This window comes from Lepidochelys kempii, chromosome 19 (assembly GCF_965140285.1).
Source record: "Lepidochelys kempii isolate rLepKem1 chromosome 19, rLepKem1.hap1, whole genome shotgun sequence".
In the NCBI taxonomy this organism is placed as follows: Eukaryota; Metazoa; Chordata; order Testudines; family Cheloniidae; genus Lepidochelys; species Lepidochelys kempii.
In genome coordinates, this window is record NC_136398.1 from 8,126,860 (window position 1) to 8,150,637 (window position 23,778).

Below are 23,778 nucleotides of genomic sequence, written 5' to 3' on the forward strand. Positions count from 1 at the left end.
CTTGGCCCGGGGCGCGGAGGGACACGGGGAAGGGAGCTACAGATTGGTTCAGACCATCGCTAGCTGTGGAGGGCGAGAAAGGGCTTCGACCACACCACCCTAGCTATTACGGGGGGGGGGGGGGACAAGAAGGGGAAATTGGATGAAACCATTCCTTCCTTCGAAGGGGGTGGTAGCCTGCAGTACTGCACTCAGAACTGGGGTCAGGCCATTGTCCTGCCCCCAGGGCTTGGCCTCGGGATTTTTGCAGCCTCCCCTTTGAAATGGGGAGGCAGCTGGGCCTTGCATGCTCAGCACTGCTGCTAACTGATTTATCTCCTTAGACTGACCTAACACCTGGAAAAGCAAACCACATCCTTTCATGTATTTAGCCCTGCTCCTGTATCTTCTACTGCATACATCTGATGAAGGGGGTTCTAGCCCATGAAAGCTTATGCCCAAATAAATTTGTTAGTCTCTAAGGTGCCACAAGGACTCGTGTTTTTTTTAGTTTTTGGTTGGAGTATTCCTGGGGATTTCATCACATGACGATCTTTAGTTAAAAGATCATGCAATTCCAGGAGACTCCAGGACAGTCCTAGAGGGTTGGCAGCTAGACAGCTGAGCCCCTAGTCACAGGAGAGCAAGGCAAAGAGCAACCTCAACCACTCCCACTGCCAGAGCGTGCCCTCCAAATCTCTAAACCACAAATCAGCCTGGCCTGAGCAAAGAGCCCCAGCTAGGTTTTTCCCTAACCCCTCTGCTGGGTCACAAGAGATTTTGTATTTCCATGGAGCTGCAGAGAGGTTTAAGAGTGATTTTATTTCCACTCTCCAGCCTTGGAGTTTGCTCAATTCCAACATTAACTCCATTGCTAGAGCGAGAGTAACTACTGCTGTGACTCGCCAAATGCTGCCATCTAGTGGCATTCCAGGCCAAGGGGCTGATGCTGTAACTGACACAGTACTCACGAAAGCTCATGCTCAAATAAATTGGTTAGTCTCTAAGGTGCCACAAGTACTCCTTTTCTTGACACAGTACTGTTACGAAAACCGTCCCAACCCTAGGGGTTAACAAAGTCAGGTGGTACGCCTAGAATGCAGTGTCCTTGAGACAGATTGATAGAGAAAAGCTGTTAAAACAGAACCCCACTACGGGGCAGGAACAACCATGTCATTATTACCAATGCTGTAACCATTAAATGCATTTTTAAAACTAACCTGGTGTTGTTACCGGCACGTCAGCTGGATACTAACAGGCACTGAACGCGGTCATTTTTAATTTATTTATTTATAATTTACTGATGTTACATAAACATTTATGATGCCAGTGTTTTGCAAAAAGGATGTTGGTGCCGTAAAGATCATCCCAGTGGAACGTACGTAATAGAGAGGTTAGCCATGAAACAGATGCCTACCTGCCATCAATACAAGTTTTGTGTATTAGTAATTGGCTCAGGCTCTTTTTAATTATCCATACTTTTATGAAAAAGCATTTAATAATTTGTTCAGTGATAAAAAGAGTTCCATAGAAACTGAATGGCTGACAATTCCAGCTGACATGAGAAATTCAAGCAAAGTACAGAAATTATACTAGTTCTGTTTAATTTCTTCTTGCCCTGTTGGTCTAGATCAGTGCTTTTCAAACTGTGGGTCGCGACCCCATTTTAATGAGGTCACCAGGGATGTCTTAGACTTACTGGGGCCCAGGGCTAAAGCCAAACCCCACCATCCGGGACCGAAGCTGAAGCCCTGAGGGCTTTGGCCCCAGCCACCTGGGGTGGTGGGGCTCAGGCTTTGGCCCCACCATCTGGGGCAGCGGGGCTCAGGCTTTGGTCCCCCATCCTGGGGTCATGCAGTAATTTTTATTGACAGAAGGGTGTCACAGTGCAATGAAGTTTGAGAACCCCTGGTCTAGATTTTCTCTGCAGTCCTGTAACCATAAGGCACTTCTTCCACACTCTCCCATTCGCATGCTGCTCACACAGTAATCATCTTGATAGGATTTCCTGTCACAGACTTAATACTAAGTTGTTCTTTCCCCTGTTTAATTACACCAGATTTTTGCTACTCTAATATTTCAGATGATAAAATCTGTATCTTTCCCTAACACAACTGACAATTATCTGAAAAGCATCTTTTGACCCATACCATCCTCCACTACTGAATACTAAGAGCTAAGATCCAAAGCTGGAGCTACATCCTTGATATTCACTCCGATCTATAGAATAAAGGTGTTTCCTTGTGTTTTCAATCTGTTTGCTCGTGTTGCAAAGAGAGGATTGCTCCATGCAGTTCTGAGAAGCTAAAACCAGTCTGACCCAAGGAAAGTGCTCTAACTGGGTACACTGTAGTGTTAGTCCTACGATGACAATCCCCTGGAGGTGGTAATTAACCTGAGTGGATGCTCTTCTGAGCTCCATGTTAACCTCAAACAAAAAAACCCATTACCCCCATCAAGAAAGCTCAAAGAAGTTTCTGAGGTGCCTACTGCCTTCTGTTCTCTGCGTAAAAGCAACGGTTGTGTCCCTTACTCTTCCCTCAGATACAAGTTTGTCCATTTCATGATGGCACTGTCAGAGGCCAGCTCCCCTCTCTCCTTAAAGAGGTGTAACATGTTCATCTAGGTCTGCTATAGCATTCTTGTTTATTTCATTTCTTTGTAGATTTTACTATATATAATCTCCCATTCACCGAGTCCAGAGCGCAAAAGGGAATATTTAAGCACAACCCAGGCAGCAAATGTAAACTTGGCAGGGCTCCAGATCTGCACCGAGGCTTTCTTTGCTGACTTGTCGGAGGAGAAACTGATCCGTGTCACAGTTTGCAGGAAGCCTGAACCACTTTGGAACTGGTTCTTCTGTTCAGTGCTTTGCAGATAAACACACCTGCCTCCATCAGCTTCTGTAGATCCACTCCCTTTACGAGACAGAGATACAACAGTTTGTACATACACCTGCTGGGTGGGCTGCACAACTATGCCATCACATTCCAGACTGGTGGGCAGCTTTGGAAAATGGTATGCTGTTCTGGTAAGACTCTTGGTAACTGGACACTAGTGCATTTAAAGTCACACATTCCTTAGTGTGCACTCGGGGAAGGAGTGGGGGAAGGGAGAAACTCAAGGTCAAAGGCACCATAAAGGAGTGAGGCTAAATCCAGAGGGAGTGGGGCTGGGGGGAAGAGGGGACACAATGACCTTTGAAGCTGGAACAATGATCAGCTGTGCCCATATTCTTTCCCCTGTGCACTCACAGAAAGGTGACGTGTAGGAAGTTCGTTACTTATTACTGCTCCGTGTGGGCTCGGTTTTCTGGCTGTTTGCTTTAACGCCCTCAAGTCCAGACTCACTGATTCCAATTCACTCCCTTATCCTTGCCGTGACAGACAACAAGGGCTCCTTCAGCCAGACAAAGCCTCACTGTATTTGGGTGGCAGCCACCCGAGTACAGGGAAGCTACGTCTGCCAGTCAGGGAGTCTGTAGGTCAAGTTTCAAAGCCACGTTTCGAGCCCCGATGGAGAGCAGTGTGAGCAGGTAGTGCCATGACAACAGTGAGCCCACTGTACTTACGGTATGAATCCCCAGGCCATGTAGCATGTACACCAAGTCTTCTGTAGCTACATTTCCCGAGGCTCCTTGTGCGTACGGGCAGCCTCCGAGACCAGCAACTGAGGAATCGACCACACTCACACCCATCTGAATACAAAACAGGCGTCTGTAAAACTGTCTGCAGCTCTGGTCCCATCGTACTGTAAATCAGAGCAACAACACCGCCCACGTTTGGGTCAAAGGAACAAGCATCCTCTGGCTTGGGGAAGAGATTTAATAAAGAACTGAACAGGCATTTTGGACAGTGTCCTGGTCAGTCCCTCATTCCTGGCTGGGTAGGGGAGAGCTGTGCCAAATCCAGGCAACTGACAGTCCTGAGAATCGTTCAAGTCCAGTCCCTAATGCAGCCCAGATAGGTGAAGCACCCAGCATGCTCTTGTTTTACTCTCATGTGTCACAAGATATGAGACCAGCCCATATCCGTGATGTTCCGATGGAAATGTCCTATACTAGTTTGCACATACGCCTGATCTTTTATTAACTCATTCTCAGGGCCATAAAGTGCTATTAACACTTCCCTCGCTACAGCAGTTTGACAGACCTTTGTGATTCGTGAGCAGAGCATGCAAATGTACCATAGTGCTTGTTTCAGATACTGCTCACTGCAAAGAATGTTGAGTCTAGCTACTGCAGCCCATATGGAACCCAGCAGAATCCATTACTTGGATACCACTGGGTGAAGAACCCAAGTGTTGTACCTGAACCAAACCAAGGACCAGCTAGGGGACTTGTGACAGTTTTCACTCACACCCACCATGATTTTCTTGGTTTGCATATATACCTACACGTCACACACACAGGAAAGGGGAGAGTGAGACCCTCAGCACATGAGGGGAGACAAAACTCACAGATATTGTTCACTGAAGCAAAGGAACACTTACCTGAAGTGCTACTAAGGTGTTGGCGAGAGCCTGCCCATAGGTATCATGACAGTGAACAGCAAGGGCCCCAACGGGTACCTCTTTCATGACTGCAGAGAGCATTTCCTTCATGCTCCCAGGGGTCCCAACACCGATGGTGTCACCCAGAGAAATCTCGTAGCACCCCATTGAGTACATCTTCTTGGACACCTGCCCCAAAAATGACACACTTAATGAGAAAACAGATTTGCTATTAGGATCCCAAAGCACTTCACACATTGAGACACAAGCTATAGAGAGGGATCGTTTCACTTGCCCTGAAAATGCAGCCACCTCTGGGGTGTAACAGGACAATCATCAGACTGCACCCAGAAACACTAGATACGCACAGTAGAGGACAAGAAGTGACGAATACCACTTCCAGTTAAATCTGTCTCAGCACTCATTTCCTCGCTGAGCTGGCAATTGGAAGAACACCCCTAATTCTTGGTGGGAGATGTGGTCATTAAATTTCCCGGTGCATCTCCACAAGCAAACAGCACCCTATTCTGTCTCATGCAAAAAGCAAACCTCCAAGCAGCTCAGGGCACCCGATTCTTGTCCCAAGCATTAGGATTGCACCGAGGATTAGATAGCCTCTGGCTACATTTATGGTGTACTCACCTCTGCAACTTTAGCTGGGGCAATCTTTCCTTCATAGGGACAACCAAGAACACAAGAAACATACCTGCAGATATAGCCTGAGATTAGCAGGGGGAATTTGGGGGTGTTGGGGGAATAGAATACAGGCTAAGTCAGTCAGTACATGCAGCATTCTAAATAATGAGAAATTTCTTTTAGTTTTCCAAAAGCCTAAGGGTGGAATTCAGTGGACAAAGGCTCACAGCCTCTGTAATAATTCCCTCTGCACAAAGAAACAGACAGCCATTACTGGGGTCAGGCACCCTGCTAACCATTTAATACTTCACACCACGATGCAGGGAGTATTTGTGCGAAAATGAATTAATGTAATTCTGGATCCTTTGATACAGTGGCTCTCAACCGTTTCAGACTGCTGTATCCCTTTCAGGAGTCTGCTTTGTCTTGTGTACCCCCATATTTCACCTCACTTAAAACTGGACTTGCTTACAAAATCAGACAGAAAAATACAAAAGTGTCACAGGACACTCTTACTGAAAAATTGCTGACTCATTTTTATCATATAATTATAAAATAAATCAATTGGAATATAAATATTGTACTTACATTTCAGCATATAGTATATAGAGCAGTATAAACAAGTCATTGTATGAAATTTTAGTTTGTACTGACTTCGCTAATGCTTTTTATGTAGCCTGGTTTAAAACTAGGCAAATATCTAGATGAGTTGATGTACCCCCTGGAAGACCTTTGCGTACCCCCAGGGGTACGCATTCCCCTGGTTGAGAACCACTGTTTTGACAGAGCCCAAGATATCATTAAAACATTAAGAAAACTGAAGCTTAAAAGTGGTGAAATCTGCTTTCCACAGGGACAGGAAGATTCTATTATTTGAGACCTATTCACATGTAACCCACAGCACTGAGAGAACCGAATTTGAGAGACCTAGTCATATGCTGTATTCCTAGCCAGGAGCTCGGTTCAGGACAAGTTACTCTTACAAGTGGCCTCAGCACAGTTTGACCATTGTAGAAGAGAGGAAAATGACTCAATAATGGTATCTGGTCAATGAAAAGGGATTAGGATTCTTTTGTTTCCAAGTTTCAGAGTAGCAGCCGTGTTAGTCTGTATTCGCAAAAAGAAAAGGAGGACTTGTGGCACCTTAGAGACTAACCAATTTATTAGAGCATAAGCTTTCGTGAGCTACAGCTCACTTCCTCAGATGCATATCGTGGAAACTGCAGCAGGCTTTATATATACACAGAGAATATGAAACAATACCTATTCCCACCCCACTGTCCTGCTGGTAATAGCTTATCTAAAGTGATTTCCAGCACAAATCCAGGTTTTCTCACCCTCCACCCCCCCACACAAATTCACTCTCCTGCTGGTGATAGCCCATCCAAAGTGACAACTCTTTACACAATGTGCATGACAATCAAGCTGGGCTATTTCCTGCATAAATCCAGGTTCTCACATCCCCCCACCCCCATACACACACAAACTCACTCTCCTGCTGGAGCTATTACCAGCAGGAGAGTGAGTTTGTGTGTGTATGGGGGTGGGGGGATGTGAGAACCTGGATTTATGCAGGAAATAGCCCAGCTTGATTGTCATGCACATTGTGTAAAGAGTTGTCACTTTGGATGGGCTATCACCAGCAGGAGAGTGAATTTGTGTGGGGGGGTGGAGGGTGAGAAAACCTGGATTTGTGCTGGAAATCACTTTAGATAAGCTATTACCAGCAGGACAGTGGGGTGGGAATAGGTATTGTTTCATATTCTCTGTGTATATATAAAGCCTGCTGCAGTTTCCACGATATGCATCTGAGGAAGTGAGCTGTAGCTCACGAAAGCTTATGCTCTAATAAATTGGTTAGTCTCTAAGGTGCCACAAGTCCTCCTTTTCTTTTTGTTTCCAAAGTCATGCAGACCAGGAAGCAAAGTAAATAAAATCAGCATAAAAAGAGATTGGAGTAAATCCCCCTCCTCTGCTCCTGGGAATTTAAGGTGGGTCATAAGCAGCAAATGGGATGGGAGAGAGGTCCCAGGCTGCACTGTTTTTGCGGGTACAGGAATGGCTTCAAACCAGTACAGTTAAGTGGTCATCACCTCCCCAACCATATTAGCCTTGGATACTTCTGGCCCATGCCCCAGTAGTCTGACTTTTCCTCTATGGTTTGACATCATTAGCACAGGTTAACAAACTGGTTTGATCTAGCACTGGGCTCTCTTACCCTCTGACTGGAACACTGGCTGCTCCTGCTGCATGCATCACTTCACTGAACCTCTGCAAACTCTCCTCTATGGAACAGTTAATGTTCTTCTTAGTGAAGAGTTCAGAAGCTGCTCCAAAGATAGACACCTCTTTGGCCCCTGCTGCCACCTTCCAACAGGGAGATGAGAAAGAACAGAAGGACTCATTTCTGTTGCTAATAAAGCACTTGTAAAAGGACTGATCCTGCAAGATGCTGAGCATTTTCCACTCCCATTGACTTCAAACCCAACAAACAGGCCCCAGCTCCCACTGACTCAGCACCAAGCAGTTAAGCTCAGTGTTACCACCGGCTGCACTCGACAGGTCAATATTCTTCTTGTTATACTTGCATGATTTATTGTGAAGCTCGGATTCTTGCACATTACTGGTAGAGCCACGTGATAATGCTGCCACTTCACATTTTGCCTAACAAGTATGTATCAGCAATAACCTCAATGGAATGAGGAATTTGTGTGGCCGTAGCAGCCTGTATCAGTGAAGATATACGTTGAAGGGATAAAGCTATTTACTCCAGAGGTGCAGTTACAGATCGTTACTGGAACAAAGCCTTATTCTACTGAGATTATTGGTTTTATAGGATTTGTAATTTTAAAATTTATTTTCCCCTAGAGAGAATTTTCCCCAAAGACATTTTGTTCAGAGTACGTTGAAAAAAAACCTTTTTTTTTTTTTTTTGTCAGCCATGCTCTGTAGACCCTTTGCAATTTCTGAAGCTGTCTGTTTTTAATATAAGAGCTTTCTCCCTTACAAACCAGATTCTCATCTCAATTCACCCCACAGCAAAAACATAACCCTTGATTTGAGACATCTGAGTGTGTCATGGAAATGATTGCAAAGCCATAAATGCAGCACTAAAGCCACTTCCACAGGATATAGTGGAAGCAGAGACAGAAGGGTTTGTTTAGACAGAAATACCACTGCTGATCACCAGAAGTGGGGCCGGGCGTGAATCAAGAACACAGATTTTTGCATTATAAGTGGTGTGTTTCAAGTTCCCCACTAGGAAAGACCCTCTTTAGATAAACTACAAGAGCTGCCTGCTGCACGTTGATAGAAAAAGAAAAATCAGAGGAAATGTTAGAGTACAATTTCTACATATCTCCCACTTGTTTGAAGTGCTCCCACCCAGACAATGACATGCATAATGCACACTAGAGAACTCAGATCCGAAACACAATACATTTCTCTTACCGCTGCTTGAAATCCTTTAAGATTAGGGGTCAGTACTGGGTAGCTGACACCAGGAAATTTCTGAATTCCCTGCAAGACGTCTGTGTGGTCAGCCATCTAACCAGCAAATGGAGAAAAACTTTAGAATATATGAAGAGGTTATTTATTCAGTGAGTTAAAAAAGCTTCTTAAGACCATGTCTCAAATGAGAATCCAAGGGACTAGCAAAAAATCATGACTTAAAGAGATGGCTCTTTAAAAGCCAAACAAAACTGTACTGGAAACATTGGGGATATTTTAAAGTGATCACTTAAGAGTCATCCACTCAAGGAGAGGATCTCTCTTGTTCTTTTTGTTGTGTGTCCATTTGAATCTGCACTTATTCTTCACTGGTGTTCAAAGGGAAGCTCTAGTCTATCCTATTAATAATGAGGCAATTATGACTGGTGTAATATCACCCTATGCTTCCTCACTCTACCAGTCATCTCTTGTCTTATACTTGATTGCAAACTCTTTGAGACAAGGACTCTTTGGTATGTGTGATCACAGTGTTCTGCATAATAAGGCCCTAATCCCTGACTGGAGTTTATAGGGCCTACCATAACACAAATAATAATAAATGCTATAAGTGATCTAACTATAACAGAGAACAGGCCAGTGAAGCAATGTTAGGTTATTTCTGACTCAGGAAAGTTTAAGACTATATTTAACAGTGTAAAATAGAATATTAACAGGCTAACAACTTTCTGCAACCATATTGAAATCCACTTTCTGATCACACAAAATCCCAAGTAATCCCAGCTACTGACCTGAGGAACCCATTTGGGAGACACAAAACTGGTAGCCTCTATGACCGGAAGTCCTGTTTCAGACAGCATATTAATTAAGCTGATTTTCACCTGTGTAGGGACAATATTCTACAGGGAGGAAAGAGAAACATCCCTAGATTAAAGTTAGTTTAAAACAAATCTTGTTAATACAGCAAAAGATTATACATCTGTTGAAAAACTCCTTTTTCAGAAGAAACTAAAAGTGATAATACAGATCTACTTTATTAAAGGATTTGTTCTGTTATCTATTATAATAGTAAAATGTGATGCTTTATTCTATGAAAAAAGAAAAGGAGTACTTGTGGCACCTTAGCGACTAACAAATTTATTTGAGCATAAGCTTTCTGTAGCTCATGACAGCTTATGTCCAGATAAATCTGTTAGTCTCTAAGGTGCCACAAGTCCTCCTTTTCTTTTTGCGAATACAGACTAACACGGCTGTTACTCTGAAACCTGTCTTTATTCTATGAGTTTCTAAGCAAAGTACTGTTCAGAATTTAGAGAAGATTTTTCAACAATCCCCCGTCAGTTTCACTCCGCTGCTAGCGCATCCAAAGCGGAATACTCGTGCCATGGTCCCATGGAACACCCTCAGAAGTAGTAGCCAGCCACACAGATAATTAAGGGGCCAATCCTGCAGACTGCTCTTAATTCCCACTGAAGCAAAGGCACTGTCTGCACAGCCACAGCAACTGAATTTACTTATGGCTGTTAACAGCTGTGGCTGAAAGGGGTTCTGACCAATTTGGTCTGGCCTGTGTGGGCAGGACCTAAACCACAAGATAAGCAAATTAAGAGGCCCAGGCTTTGGCCCAGGGGTGGGCAAACTTTCTGGCCCAAGGGCCACATCAGGGTGTGAAACTGTATGGTGGGCCGGGTAGGGAAGGCTGTGCCTCCCCAAACAGTCTGGCCCCCATCCCCTATCCGCCCCCTCACTGCTCCCCTCAGAACCCCCGACCCATCCAACCCCCCCACCCCGCTCCTTGTCTCCTGACTGCACCCTCCTTGGACCGCCCCCGCCCCAACCCCCCCTCCATTCAACCCCCCTGCTCTCTGTCCCCTGACCCCTATCCACACCCCCACCCCCTGACAGTCCCCCCAAGACTTCCACGCCTATCCAACCCCCCCCATTCCCCATCCCCTGACTGCACCCCCCCAGAACCCCCGACCCATCCAACCCCCCCGCTCCCTGTCCTGACTGCCCCCCCAGTACCCCCTGCCCCTTATCCAACCCCCCCGCTCCCCACCCCCTTACCATGCTGCTCAGAGCAGCAGGAGCTCGCAGCCCCACCGGAGCCAGCCCCGCTGCTGGGCAGGAGCAGCGGGCCAGAGCGCGGGCGGCATGGCACATTGAGGCTGCGGGGGGAGGGGCTGGGGGCTAGACTCCCCGGCCCGGAGCTCAAGGGCCAGGCTGGATGTGGCCTGCAGGCTGTACTTTGCCCACCTCTGTTTTAGCCCTTGCCTAGCTAGGCTGCAATGAAGTTGCGATGAGTTCAGCTACAACTGAGTTCACAGCCGCTATTAAGTTCGGTTGTGACGCATGCAGGACCTCCCTTCATTTTGTGCACTGCAGTAGACTCTGGTTGAACTGCTGAAAAGAAGTCTCACTTCCCCCTTAATAGGGGATATATCACAGCTATGTCATCACACCATGAACTGGAGCTCTCCAGCATCAGCTACAACACATGGCTCTTTCCTAACAAACTAACAATGGAATTTTTGCTATACCATACCTCTCACTCTTGCTGCCTAGACTGTACAGACTTTACCCCTCACACACTGTTCAGCGTGGACAGATTTTTTTTTTTAAACAGGTAAACAAAGCAACTGACTTAAGATAGAACGTAACAGCCCTGGGCTTAGCAGCCTTGCATATGTCCTCAGTAGTTTTATTTGTGTTCTCTCTCAGGAATTTAATTACACTAGGTATTAGACCCTAATATTGCAGAGTTGTAAGCAAAGCTTAAGTTTCCATACATGGGCAGACCCATTGAGTTCAATGGTGTTACTGAGCTGCATAAAGTCATGCATGTGTTTAACTCTTTGCAGGACCAGGGTAATAGCAAACTACCCTCTGGCAGCAGACATGAAAATCTGTTTTGAATACAAGAGGGAATTCTAGTTCAACATAATTTGTAATACAAATAAAAGACAAGCTCACCTGTGAGTTAATTATATCATCCTCTCATTATATACATAGGGGAGGTATAACAGAAGTTAGATTAGGCTGAATGCCTCAAAAAACAAGGGCAAATGGACTCATTAACAAAAAGAAAAGGGAGTACTTGTGGCACCTTAGAGACTAACAAATTTATTTGAGCATGAAGTGAGCTGTAGCTCACGAAAGCTTATGCTCAAATAAATTTGTTAGTCTCTAAGGTGCCACAAGTCCTCCTTTTCTTTTTGCAAATACAGACTAACACAGCTGCTACTCTGAAACCTGTCATAAACAAAACACATTTGGCAATTTATATGGCAATAAATGCATTGGAAGTTGAAGAAAAAAGTAACAGGATTTTGGGGAGGAGATTGTGAGCTACAAATATATTCTGACTGGGAGAATTAAATAACGCAGGGCAGTGTTGAAACAGCAGACTCACAATGTTCAAATGTTAAATCAACAAGTTATTACAACACCCTCGGTCATAAGCGGAGCACAGAGAGCAGAGTCCCTTACTTTTTCATTCTGCAGTCCATCTCTTGGGCCAACTTCAACTATTTTCACTTGTTTGGGAAGGGAGCCAGCTGCCGTAGAGCTGATCTACGCAAAAGACAGAGAGAGCAGGAAAAAAAGACCCTTTAAAACCACACAGGACAACAATTTTTCATTTTTTTTTTAACATTAACTGTGTCTATGATTATTTCACATACTAGGAAACATAGAAAAGGGCATTCAAAAATCATGAGTCAATCCCCAAAAGCATGAGTTTTTAAATAAAAATAATAAACGTGGGTGTTCTTTGTATTTGCCTTCTGCTTTCTGAGCCTTTGAGGGCAATCTGGGTCACGTTTGCAGGCTTTTCTCTGCAACCCCAAAACCAAAAAAACTTTTTTTTGGTTTCGCTTTGTTTTAAAGAATAGCGGAGAGACTCACAAGTGAATCCAGGAACCAGAGCTTAGCGCCCACTATATAACACCTGCTCCGTGACCCCAGTGGCCAGGCCGTGAGGGCAGCCCCACGACGTCAATCTGGAACTGGTTCAGAGTCAGGCCGGGTCCGCACCGCACACTGCGGGCAGCCGAGCTCCTTCGCTCAGGGCTGCGAGCACGCGCCTGCCCTGGGCGCGGGGGCAGCGGGCTCCAGGGAGGAGGATTAACGGGCCCCGTAGTGTAGACGGGCCCCGAGCTCTCCGGAGAAGCCGGAGGGCGGCGTTGCTATTGGCGCAGCAGAAGGGTGGGGGGCAGCCCGGGGCCCAACTAAGCGCTGGGCTCGCTGAAGTGGATGCGAGGGCCCGGGGCAGCGGGGAGCCACTCACCGGGCGGAGCGAGGCCGCCAGCCACGGAAGCGCCCGCTTGGCCGCCACCATCTTGGGACGCTCACGTGACAGACGCCCCCTTGTCATGTGACCTCTCTCCCTCTTCCCCCCCTCCCCGGCCGCCAGCTGCTGAGCACGTGACCCGAGCCCCGCAAGCTCGCCAGGGCCCGTCAGCTCCGCGCTCGCGGGTCTCGGGAGCCGGCCGGGGCAGAGTTAGCCCCAGGCTCAGCACCTGCCCCCGGCCCCGTTCCGAGCCAGCGTCCCAGGGCTCTGGACCGGAGCTCCCCGCGGCCCCTTCCCACAGGGGCCGGGACTTCAGCCCTGAGGCTTGCAGGAGATGCGGCTGAAGCGCATCATGGGGATACGGAAAACGAACAGGAGGACGTGTGGCCCCTTAGAGTCTAACCGATTTATTTGAGCATAAGCCTTCCTGAGCTACAGCTCACTGCATCGGCTGCATGTGGCGGATGCTCCATGTGAGCGGAAGCTCAGGAAAGCTCATGCTCAAATAAATTGGTTAGTCTCTAAGGGGCCATAAGTCCTCCTGTTCTTTGCGCGGCTACAGACTAACAGGGCTGCTACTCTGAAACCTATCATGGTGATAGGCTCTCAGATGTGGAGGACTGGAAGGGACCTGGCCCCATCAGACTCCTGAAAGGGGGACAGTTCTCTGGAAAGCTTGAGAGCCATTGCTCTAAGCCACTTTTACATGGAGTCTGCTATCTTCTGCTTTGCAGCACACTGTTGTTGGGTTGCTGTACAACACTTTGAACAGTGACACTTGTGTCTATAAGCACTTTCCTCCCCCATGCTCCAGTAAATTGCAGACTCATAGAACAATTTCATAATTTTAACCTGGATGTGCTGTGAAATCCTTCCTTTACAAACTTATCAAATGTAAGTACTGAGAGGGGCTTTTTTGTTTAACAAAACTGAAGAGTTATATTGATTTTAAGTCAGACCAACAGTACCTCTGCAAAGACTTACAAGAACAGATTACCATCTGCCTACAGCTCTTTCCACAAATGTAACTACACCCACATCTTAAGGACAAGAATTTAAATTCAGTTGAATTTATATGAATGTTAGAGAGAGCTCAGATTCATTCTTTAAATTCATTACATCTAATCTCCTTCAAACATTAATATAAATCCACTTATTTTACATTATAAATATTTGTAATCATATCTAATTCAGCTTTAATTCACATGAAATGAATGCAGCAGTGTTTTAATAGAATTTTATTTTTTAAATTTACATATGAAAATACACTGCACATAAGAATCTGAAAAAGTGCTTAATTCCAATTAGACTTTAAATGGCATAATAGATTCACCCTAAACAGGATGTTTAATAATTTCACACACCAGAAAATAAAGTTAGGCTACTGCATTTTGATTAGAGTTAAAGACTAGTTTCAAGAAACAGATTATGCCATTTAAGTGACATGAATATTCAAATCAGTCAGTATAAAAGATTCAGTTTCAGAGCTCCTGAGTTGATAGTTAAAACATAGGTGCAGTGGACAGCTTCAGTGGAGACCTGCTCCTGTCCTGAAGCAGTGGATGTTTTTTCCTGCTTTGTTTTGCTTAGTTTGATGGTGCAGACTTACACACCAGTACAAGGCATGTTCCTTGATCATAAACTAACATGAAAATAGTTCCATCCCTCCATATAGTCTGGTTAACAGCTATATCGAACATTTTGATAATTAAAAATGTGAAATCTCTCCTTTAGCAGGTAAGCACCCTCTTGGCAGGGTGACCATCGCTCGTTTTGTCAATCTTAAGCATTTGTAAGGTACCCATCACTGTAGTAACTGAGCACCATTTATTCACATTCTGTGTTTGCGGGTTGCAGATCCTAATTCAACCAACTTTGTAGCTGTCCCACACTAAATTTGTTCACACTCCCACCCACCTTATGTGACAGTCATGCCTATTAGGCTGCAGTGCCATGGTTAAAGGTGGCAAAGTGGTAACATCTGCCAGGAAGCCCAGCTAAGGATCTCTCATCGCAGTAGTCTGACCACACTCCGAGGTCAAAATCCAGCAACAGAACATTACTATTGCTAGACACGTCTCTCGGACAGATGAAACGTTGCGTATAGATCAGGCCTTTGTTCCCACCCAAGATGCACTGACCTAGCTGTTTTCTTGGCCAGAGTGGCTCAAAGCTATTTTCTTAGATGAGCAAGAAAAACAATTTATTAAGATTCCTTCACCTTCAAAAAAATATCAGATCAAAGCAAAAAAGCGATCTAGTTCCTTGCTTTTCTTCAAAGTCACTATCATGCCACACCTTCTAGCTTGAGAGTCCAGCAACACGGCACTGGGAGAGCAGATGGAGGTACATAGGGCAAAGTGATCATCAATCCTTTATATAGGGCCTTCTCCCACTTCAGTGTCTCAGAGAACCCCAACATAGTCACCTGAAGAAAGAGGGAAAGAACAATATTCATCTGTTGCTTCATGCACATACTTCCTGTTTAAATACATCTCAGTCAGCAAGTTCAATGTATTTGCAGACACTCAAGCGGTTGAACTAGCCCCAACTACTTTCCATCCCGCCAGAGTTTACTGAGCTGCAGAGTACTGTACACGGCACATTTTTGGCCCAGCATCTGCCTATGGTTCTTCACTGGGGAGATTTTTCTTATGGCAGTTTGGAGATGACACAGCCCCCTCCCTGTGCCATTTGCAGTAAGTAGTTTAATAGGGTTTTTCTAGTTTGTGTTGCCCTGTCGGAGTGGTCCTACTGCTTTTTGGGAGTCTTGGCTCATTTCACAGCAAATCAAGTCAACAGAAGCTGGGAACTCTGTGGAAGAAATGCCCCTGTCGGTACTATGTCAGGTTAACAAGCAGTGCTGACGAGTCCTATCCAGCGTTTCTTAGAGAATAACGGTGGCTTAAAGCAAGGTGAACGCACAGAAAGAGGGATCACAATTCCTTTAAGACCCAAGACTAGAAGTAAGGGAAGACAACTTTATATATACTTTCACCAGATATTTAATGGAACCCAGGCTGGGCCATCTCAGCCTTTAGGTACCGAGATGGACTCATGAGATTAATTATCTACTCTTCAGATTCCTTACTTGTGTGCTTGAAGATGGAATAGGTGAAGACAGCTTCAACACACCACTCTCTGGCCAGGTCAGAAAGATGGCATAGACAGTTGATCCTTTAGAAGTGTACCTGAGGAAATATAAGATGGTGTACAGAGGTGTGTAGACCACCAAAAAATACAGAGGGAGACACAAGCATCTGGCTTTGTCAGAAGTAAAGCAAAAAGTGCATGCCTCCCCCCCATTAATCAGTCTAGTCATATTGGGAAAGCCAGCTGCATGGGGTCACCTGCTTTCCTTGCATACCTCAATACTGTGGAGCCACCATTTATCCAGTCAGCAGGGACTGAGGAAAGCTAAACAAAGTCCACATACGCTCCCTAAAAACAAAGGTCACCTTGCAACATAGCCTTGCTTTAAGTTGCTGTGGTCACTAGTGTAGATTAAGCTCTTGTGAAGCTTCATGTTGGTCATTTCATTATTCTCTTTAAAAACACAGTTTAGGTTTGTCGTGTTCTGGTCTCCTTACACACTTACTATACACCTCTTCCTCTGAGGAAATGCAGTTGCTGGCTAACAGCGCACAGATCCATTACACAAGAATCTGGGAAGTAAATACCACCATAATAAGCCAACCACAGGAGTTTAGGGAGACAAAATGCAGTCATGCAACTAAGAATTTTAGCCAAGACCATGGGATTAAACACTCCTACTCAGGAGAAGCACCATGGAATCTTTAGTGTTTTACTTTTGATTTTTTTTTATTTTTAAAAAGCATGGAACAGTCCAATACTCAGAGAGTAGAGGGCGACTTGTGAACCAACGTCTTTCTAGTGTTTATTTTTCTTTGGAGCTCTCAGAGTAGCGAGCTCAACCCTTCTTTGCTCATGAGACCACAGCCTGAGATGGGTCTGTTTCAGAGTGGTCTTGTGTAAAGTAATTCTTACCATGCATCAATTGTGGTGTTCTCCATCTGCACCCGCCACGGCTTAGAAGCATAAATTGCCTCCCCATTAACACGCAGCCATTTTCCAAGGGACAGAAGCCTTTCTTGAAAGATTGGAACAATCACCCCTTCTTTTGTAGGGCCCACATTGAGGAGATAGTTGCCTCCAAAACTCACAGTCTGCACTAGTTCCTGTGACAGACAGGAACACAACGTGAATCCACTTTACTTTCCCTCTTGACTATGAAAGAAAGAACCTGCATAAAAGCTTTATTCACATCATCCCTGCTACTTTAGCCATCACCCTGTCATACTGTTTTGCCAGATAAGTAGACAACCTCTAATCCACAGCAATCCCCCTGTTTATATTAAAATGTTCTTACTGAGATAATACTTGATTCATCCATGAGCTCATTGACTTGCATGTTGCTTCGATAGCCCCAAGACAGTTTGTCAATAGACGTGCACATTTCCCATTTGTGCTGTGGCAGGGTGCCCGGCTTGTATTTATCGGCACAGTTGTAGTATCCTCCATGATTGCAGGAGCAGTTATTGCACCAACGGTCATTTACCACAACGGTATCCTAGAATGAGGAGAGACAGTTCAGAGTAGAAACCGTTTTGACTTAGACACTCAATCCTTCTACTGCAGTGTTTCAAAGGAACAAGTTTGTGGGTTTTGTTCTGGGATCTTTGGTAACTAGTCTCCCGATAACGACAAGTACATTCATTATTTTTGATTAAAAGGTCAAATACTTTAGATGCCCTCAACAATTTATATGCTTTGACTGACCCTAAGGGTTTTTGACTTAGATTCTGCCAGTAGTAGAAGCTGCCTGATTTTCCATATTTATGTAATGGCCAGAAGACATGAAGGAAATGCAGATAGCAGTACCTTGACAGGACTATCATTATAAAGCCAGGCAAGGAAAGAAGTAGAGTTCCAATATGTGTCCGGACCCTCCCAGTCACCATCTGACCAAACCAGATCTGGTTTATACCTAGGAGACAGATGAATGTTACTAGAAAATTTAACATTCCCACTTCTGGCCCAGCCGAAAGAGAAGACTAAACTTCATAAGCAAGAATTAAAAATACTGCCTTGTGACAATTATCTTTGCTTTCACATGCTTCTCCTATTGTATGACATAGCCAGGACATTTGCCTGGTGGGGGAACAAAAACACACACCCATGAGGGAGATCCTTGCTGCAGCATAGGATGGGAGTATCATTCATACCCAAAGTGGGGGTGTAGCACTAACAAAAGAGGGTAAGTGCAAGTTGTCTCCATGCAGGCATAATGGCCAGTAAATAACATTGAGGAAAAAGTGCTCCCAACCACAGATAGCTAACATGATCCCCTTCTCAGACCACCTCAAATCCCAAATTGCTGCTGTAGGAAGGCGAGATCTGCCTTGTGGTTGAACAGCAAATATTAAAGTGTCTCCCTTCCTCTGCCCCACATCCTTATCCCCCTAACAAAGAAATACAGTAATATTCAGGGGCGCTAAAAGGTTGCAGCTCTTACCTTAAAACAAGATCATAAAGCTCTGGCATAGTTTTTGAAATGACAAAATTCTGTGTCTTGAAGCCATTTTTTTTGTCATCTAAATACAAAGGATTAAACCACTCTAAGAGAGAATGGTACAGTCCATAGCGTATGTTCCTTAAATATTAAACAAAGAAAGGAAAGAGATGAAAGTTGGGTTAACAAAAAAGTACCAGTTTGAAAAAAAGATCTCTCTGCATATTCACTACACTTGTGAAGCTTACATTAAAAAAAAAGAGAGAGTCACAAGCACCTACTATTGTAGTATTCAGTGCCGAATCTGCATTAGAGAATGCTATATCTAGTCATAGGTTTCAAAATACTTCCAAAAGGTGGGTAAATATCACACTCCTTTCCTCACATATGAGAGAGACTGAGTAACTTGCCTAAAGTCACACAGTGACTTAGTGGTAACGTCAGGAATATAGCCCAGGTTGTCAAACTCTGATTCCCATGCCCTATTCCCTGGATCTTGCCGCCATCCTGTAGGAAGCCAACAGGAGATTTGGGTACGAGAGTTCTCTTACCCCGAGGTAAAACAGTTTTGTTGAAAAGTATGTGCTTAGGGACAAATTTATCAAAAAGAACTAGGAGACACTAATGGGCATCTAATTCAAGAACTGGAAATAGTTCTTGGGTAACAAAGTTTTGCCAGTATGTACAAGAGCAGTGACATACCTTTCTCTGAGAGCTTGTCCCAGTTTACCCACTAAGTCTTGATGGGGCCCCGTATCCACAGAATTCCAGTTCCAGGACACAGGAGACCCCCAGTTTGTGAAGCCCTCATGATGCTTTGTAGTCAGCACCACATACCTGCGGAAATCAAAGCCCCTTGTTCAGACGGAAATAGAACCTACCTAAGATACTCCAAATCCAAGAGCTGTCTCAGATTCCTTTTCTGACTGTACCTGTTTGCAAGTTCTCTCCTTTGCAAGAGTTTGCAAGAGTTAAGGAGTTTTAAATGAATTTTAGTGCTGATAAAAAGGTGACAGATTGATTCACTACTTGTGTTCTGTCTGCATAGGGTAACAAATGCCTTGCCCTCAAAGTGGAGGGAGAACTTCTAAGGGCAAAAGGGTAAACCTAAGAATAAAAATCAACAGTGCTGTCAGAGTGGCATCTTTCAACAGCACTAAATCCACTTTCAAAGTTAGACACATTAAAGCCACTGAGTGATAAACCACCACTTCCAAGTGCTTCCATGGTTCCAGTGAACTTAATGATTTTGAGAATCATTTTACAAAATGAAATCATTCTTGCTTTGTGTAAGTTTGTAGAAACCATATCTCACTAAGGCCTCAGAAAGGGACTGTCCATTGGCTAAAAGAGGAAGCAGCTACTCAAGTAAATCACCTGACGTCTGCTCTGGTGGAAGGCAGCAGAAACCGGTTCCCTCTGGCTCTAGCTTTGATTAATGCAAGATTTAAAATCCATGAATGTGTTCCTTTCCTGGGAATGATGCATCCTCAGGGTGCTACAATATAGGGGTTGGCCCCAGCAGGGAAATGTACTCCTTGGTTCCTATAGTGTTTGTGGCACCTTAGAGACTAACCAATTTATTTGAGCATAAGCTTTCGTGAGCTACAGCTCACTTCATCGGATGCATCTGATGAAGTGAGCTGTAGCTCACGAAAGCTTATGCTCAAATAAATTGGTTAGTCTCTAAGGCCACAAGTACTCCTTTTTTTTGCGAATACAGACTAACACGGCTGCTACTCTGAAAACTATAGGAACCAGGGTTCTGCCCTATGTACGCTCTGCCCACTGGAGTGGCTCTGGATCCTGGGATGGAGCAGACCAATGGCCCCTACAGATGTTTTACGTGCACAAAGGTCACCAGTGACGGAACCCACTGAACTCCTGCCCCAAGGGACCCCCCTGGACCCTTCTCCCGCAGCAGAGCCCAGGGCCTCCCTGCCCTCACAGACCCTATCTTCTATTCCCCTCCCCACCCAGCTACTGCTTGTTCCGCCCTTGGGGGTGCCCCCTTGCCCTGGTTTGCACTCTCAGCCCAGACCCTAGGCTACACCCCATTAGAGACCAAGGGGCCCCTTGCTCTCCCCCAAGCCACCAGTGCCGACACCCACCCCCCCACCTCCGCTCACCCGCAGGCCACTCCCCATTAGAGACCAAGGGGCCCCTCACTGCCCCCCAAGTCACCAGTGTCGACACCCCCACCCACCCGCAGACCACTCCCCCTTAGAGACCAAGGGGCCCCTCACTCTCCCCCAAGCCACCAGTGCCGACACCCACCCCCCCAGGCCACTCCCCCTTAGAGACCAAGGGGCCCCTCACTGCCCCCCAAGTCACCAGTGTCGACACCCCCACCCCCACTCACCCGCAGGCCACTCCCCCTTAGAGACCAAGGGGCCCCTCACTGCCCCCCAAGTCACCAGTGTCGACACCCCCACCCCCACTCACCCGCAGGCCACTCCCCCTTAGAGACCAAGGGGCCCCTCACTGCCCCCCAAGCCACCAGTGTCGACACCCCCACCCCCACTCACCCGCAGGCCACTCCCCCTTAGAGACCAAGGGGCCCCTCACTGCCCCCCAAGTCACCAGGGCCGGCTCCCGCCCCGCGCCCAGGCGCGCCCGCCGGGACTGACCTGGCGCCGGCCTGCTCGAAGAGCCAGGCCCAGTAGCGCGGGCTGAAGTCGCGGGCGGTGAAGCGCGGGGCGAAGTCGGCGTAGCTGGTGTTGGGCGGGTAGTGCTCCCGCACGAAGCGCTCGTAGTCGGCGCGGCGCTCGCCCTGCCAGTGCCACCAGAACCACTCGGAGCCATAGGCCGGCACCGAGAACACCCCCCAGTGCACGAACACCCCCACCTTGGCCTGGTCGAACCACGCCGGCAGCGGCCTCGCGTCCAGGCTGGGCCAGTCCGGGCTGTAGCGGGGCCCGCCGGCCGCCCCGGCTGCTGCCACCACCACCAGCAGCAGCAGCCCGCGCGCCTCTCCCAGCGACGCCATCTTGCCCAGGCCCCGCCCTTCCGCCAACGAGACGGGAGCCGAGACGGGCCAGCGCAAGGCGCCCAGGCGCTGACCACGTGACGGGCACCGTCCACGTGACGAGCAGGGCCGGCGCCATTGCTAGAGAGGCCCTGGCCAGGGGATGTTGCGCGGACAGGCCGTCGCCAGCGAGGCCAGGGCCACGTGCTGCCCCTGGGATTGTCTCAGCTCAGGCACTGAGGCAGAGGGCAGGTCCCGGGAGCTGGGGGGCCCTGGGAGCCCCTGCACCACAGAGGGCATCACCCTGTGGGGTGACCCACGGGCACCCGGCCGGCTGGGCCTGCCCCCGGCGTCGCTCTAAAGCTTGGCTCTTTTGCCCACAGAAGCAAGTTGGTCCAGTAAAAGATATGACCTGAGCCAGCTTGTCGCTCTAGTGTCCTGAGACCAACACAGCTACAATTCAGCAGATAACCCATGTAGTGCAGTGACATCCATTTTGCAAAGGCATCCTTATGTCTATGGTAGCAGCCACTGGTAGCAAACAGCAGAGGCCGACAACAACACGGCATACAACCACTTAGTTACTCTAGGGCAGGGCTGGGCAAACTACAGCCCGGGTGCCGCATCCAGCCATCCAGACGTTTTAATCCGGCCTTCTAGCTCTTGCCAGGCAGTGGGATCCAGACCCTGCACCCCTGACCCCCTCCCGCACCCCAACCCCCTTTTCCCAGCCCTCATCCCCCCCCCACCCTCTGAACCCCTCCATCCTAGCCCAGAGCAACCTCCTGCATGCCCAACCCCTCATCCCCTGCCCCAGCTCAGAGCCCGCACCCCCCGCTGGAGCCCTCTCCCCTCACCCGCAACCCCCTGCCCCAGCCCAGAACCCCCTCCCACAGCCTGAAGTCCTCATTTCTAGCCCCACCCCAGAGCCCACACCCCAGCCAGAGCCCTCACCCCCTCCCACACCCCAACCCCCAATTTCGTGAGCATTCATGGCCCACCATACAATTTCCATACCCAGATGTGGCCCTCGGGCCAGAAAGTTTCCCCACCCCTGCTCTAGGATTTCTAAGCCACAGAGAAAATATTCTTTATTCTTACTCTGTGTAGAGTTTAACTATTAAAACAAATAAGCCATTTAATGATGTGCTAATAGATTTACCATGGCAGTTTGCAAGCTAAATACAACATAGTGGTTTACAGTATGTAGCACAAGAGGCATATTTACATATACTACTGCAGGTAAGTTTACGTGCATGACTGAGGTCAATTATTAACAGCCCAAGTGTGCTTTGTTAAGTTTTAAATGTTGTTCTCTCGTGTTTGTCAGGAGTTGGGAGGCCGATGTTATAATCATATTAATATGCTGCACCCAAGGGGGCAAATTCAGCACTGGTGTAAAGTAGGTGCAAGTCTTTATGACATGCTCTTGGCCACATGTACTGACTGGTGCTTGTGTTCATAGAATCATAGAATATCAGGGTTGGAAGGGACCTCAAGAGGTCATCTAGCGCAACCCCCTGCTCAAAGCAAGACTGATCCCCAATAGCAGGACCGATCCCCAATATTTATTTTGCTTGTGTTATTTTGCCTGTGTCCAGTTGACATGTTCTGCAAAAGATACTTATGGAATATCTTATTTCCTAGGAACAAATATCTTGCCTGCCTAGAGTAGAAAACATCTTCAGCACATACTGCATTTCTGGACAAAACAATACAGCACCTTCTTAAAACAGCTTCTCAATAATTCCAGGCAAAGGGCTTAATTCTTCTTTGGTGCAGTCCTGGTATAGTCAGTGAAATTACACAAGGGATAAATGTGCCTCCTTAGTTGGATGAGAAATAAACCACACTCATACATTTCCTTTGAAACCATACTTGGCTGTAAATGTTCCTGGAATACAATCAAACTCCTAAACACTGAGGCTCTCAGACTGCCCAGTTCCTCAAAGCTACTTAGGCACCAATTGATTTCAGTGGAAGTCAGGAGTCTGAATACCTTTGAGTATCTAGGCATAAGACCCACTGAGGGCTCCATCCTGGACAAGGTGCTCAACTTCCACTGAGTTTAACAGGAGTGTGGGGCTCTCACCACTGCTGCGGTGTGCTCGATGCCTTAGCATATTGAACCACAACTGCATATAAAGTGTTGCAGTCCCAGCAGCTGAGTGGCCACAGACCACCCTTGTGCTGCAGCCACGTGGGTCAAAGCACATTTTCCTTGGGCCAGAACTTAATTTTAGAGTAGGGAGGAAAGAGGTCATTGACTACAAGATAAGTGGGTCAAGGAGATCACTGGTTGACACAGTTGTGGACTAAGTCTGATAAACTGGGAGGGTTGCCCTAAAATAGCGGGGACTGCTTCTGTTGTTTATCCATCCATCCATGGTGTTTGTAGCGCACCCATCACTGTAATATCTATGAATGCCTGCT

General features: G+C 46.7%; 2 protein-coding genes across 5 annotated transcripts; both read right to left on the reverse strand.

The window, feature by feature from the left end:
• Positions 1-1,250: 1,250 nt before the first annotated feature.
• HMGCL (3-hydroxy-3-methylglutaryl-CoA lyase) lies at positions 1,251-12,928 on the reverse strand. 4 transcript variants are annotated; one of them, XM_073317525.2, is made up of 9 exons: positions 12,842-12,928; positions 12,043-12,126; positions 9,345-9,452; positions 8,557-8,652; positions 7,325-7,473; positions 5,113-5,176; positions 4,471-4,659; positions 3,551-3,676; positions 1,251-2,897 (listed from the first exon to the last, which is right to left on the reverse strand). In XM_073317525.2, the coding sequence occupies exons 1-9, from the start codon at positions 12,926-12,928 to the stop codon at positions 2,796-2,798; spliced, it is 1,005 nt and encodes a 334-aa protein (XP_073173626.1). In that variant the 3' UTR covers positions 1,251-2,795. The 4 variants fall into 4 exon arrangements, with proteins under 4 accessions (XP_073173626.1, XP_073173629.1, XP_073173628.1 ...); XM_073317528.2 differs by having other exon boundaries at positions 12,043-12,121; positions 12,842-12,920; XM_073317527.2 differs by lacking the exon at positions 12,842-12,928 and adding an exon at positions 12,460-12,537.
• Positions 12,929-14,067: 1,139 nt separating this feature from the next.
• On the reverse strand, positions 14,068-21,484 carry FUCA1 (alpha-L-fucosidase 1). Its single transcript, XM_073317550.1, is given in 9 exon segments — positions 14,068-15,272; positions 15,936-16,035; positions 16,853-17,043; positions 17,235-17,435; positions 17,747-17,852; positions 18,381-18,518; positions 19,080-19,214; positions 21,008-21,418; positions 21,420-21,484. Coding segments are annotated over 9 exon segments (1,488 nt in total). The 3' UTR covers positions 14,068-15,131.
• Between the last annotated feature and the right edge of the window lie 2,294 nt (positions 21,485-23,778).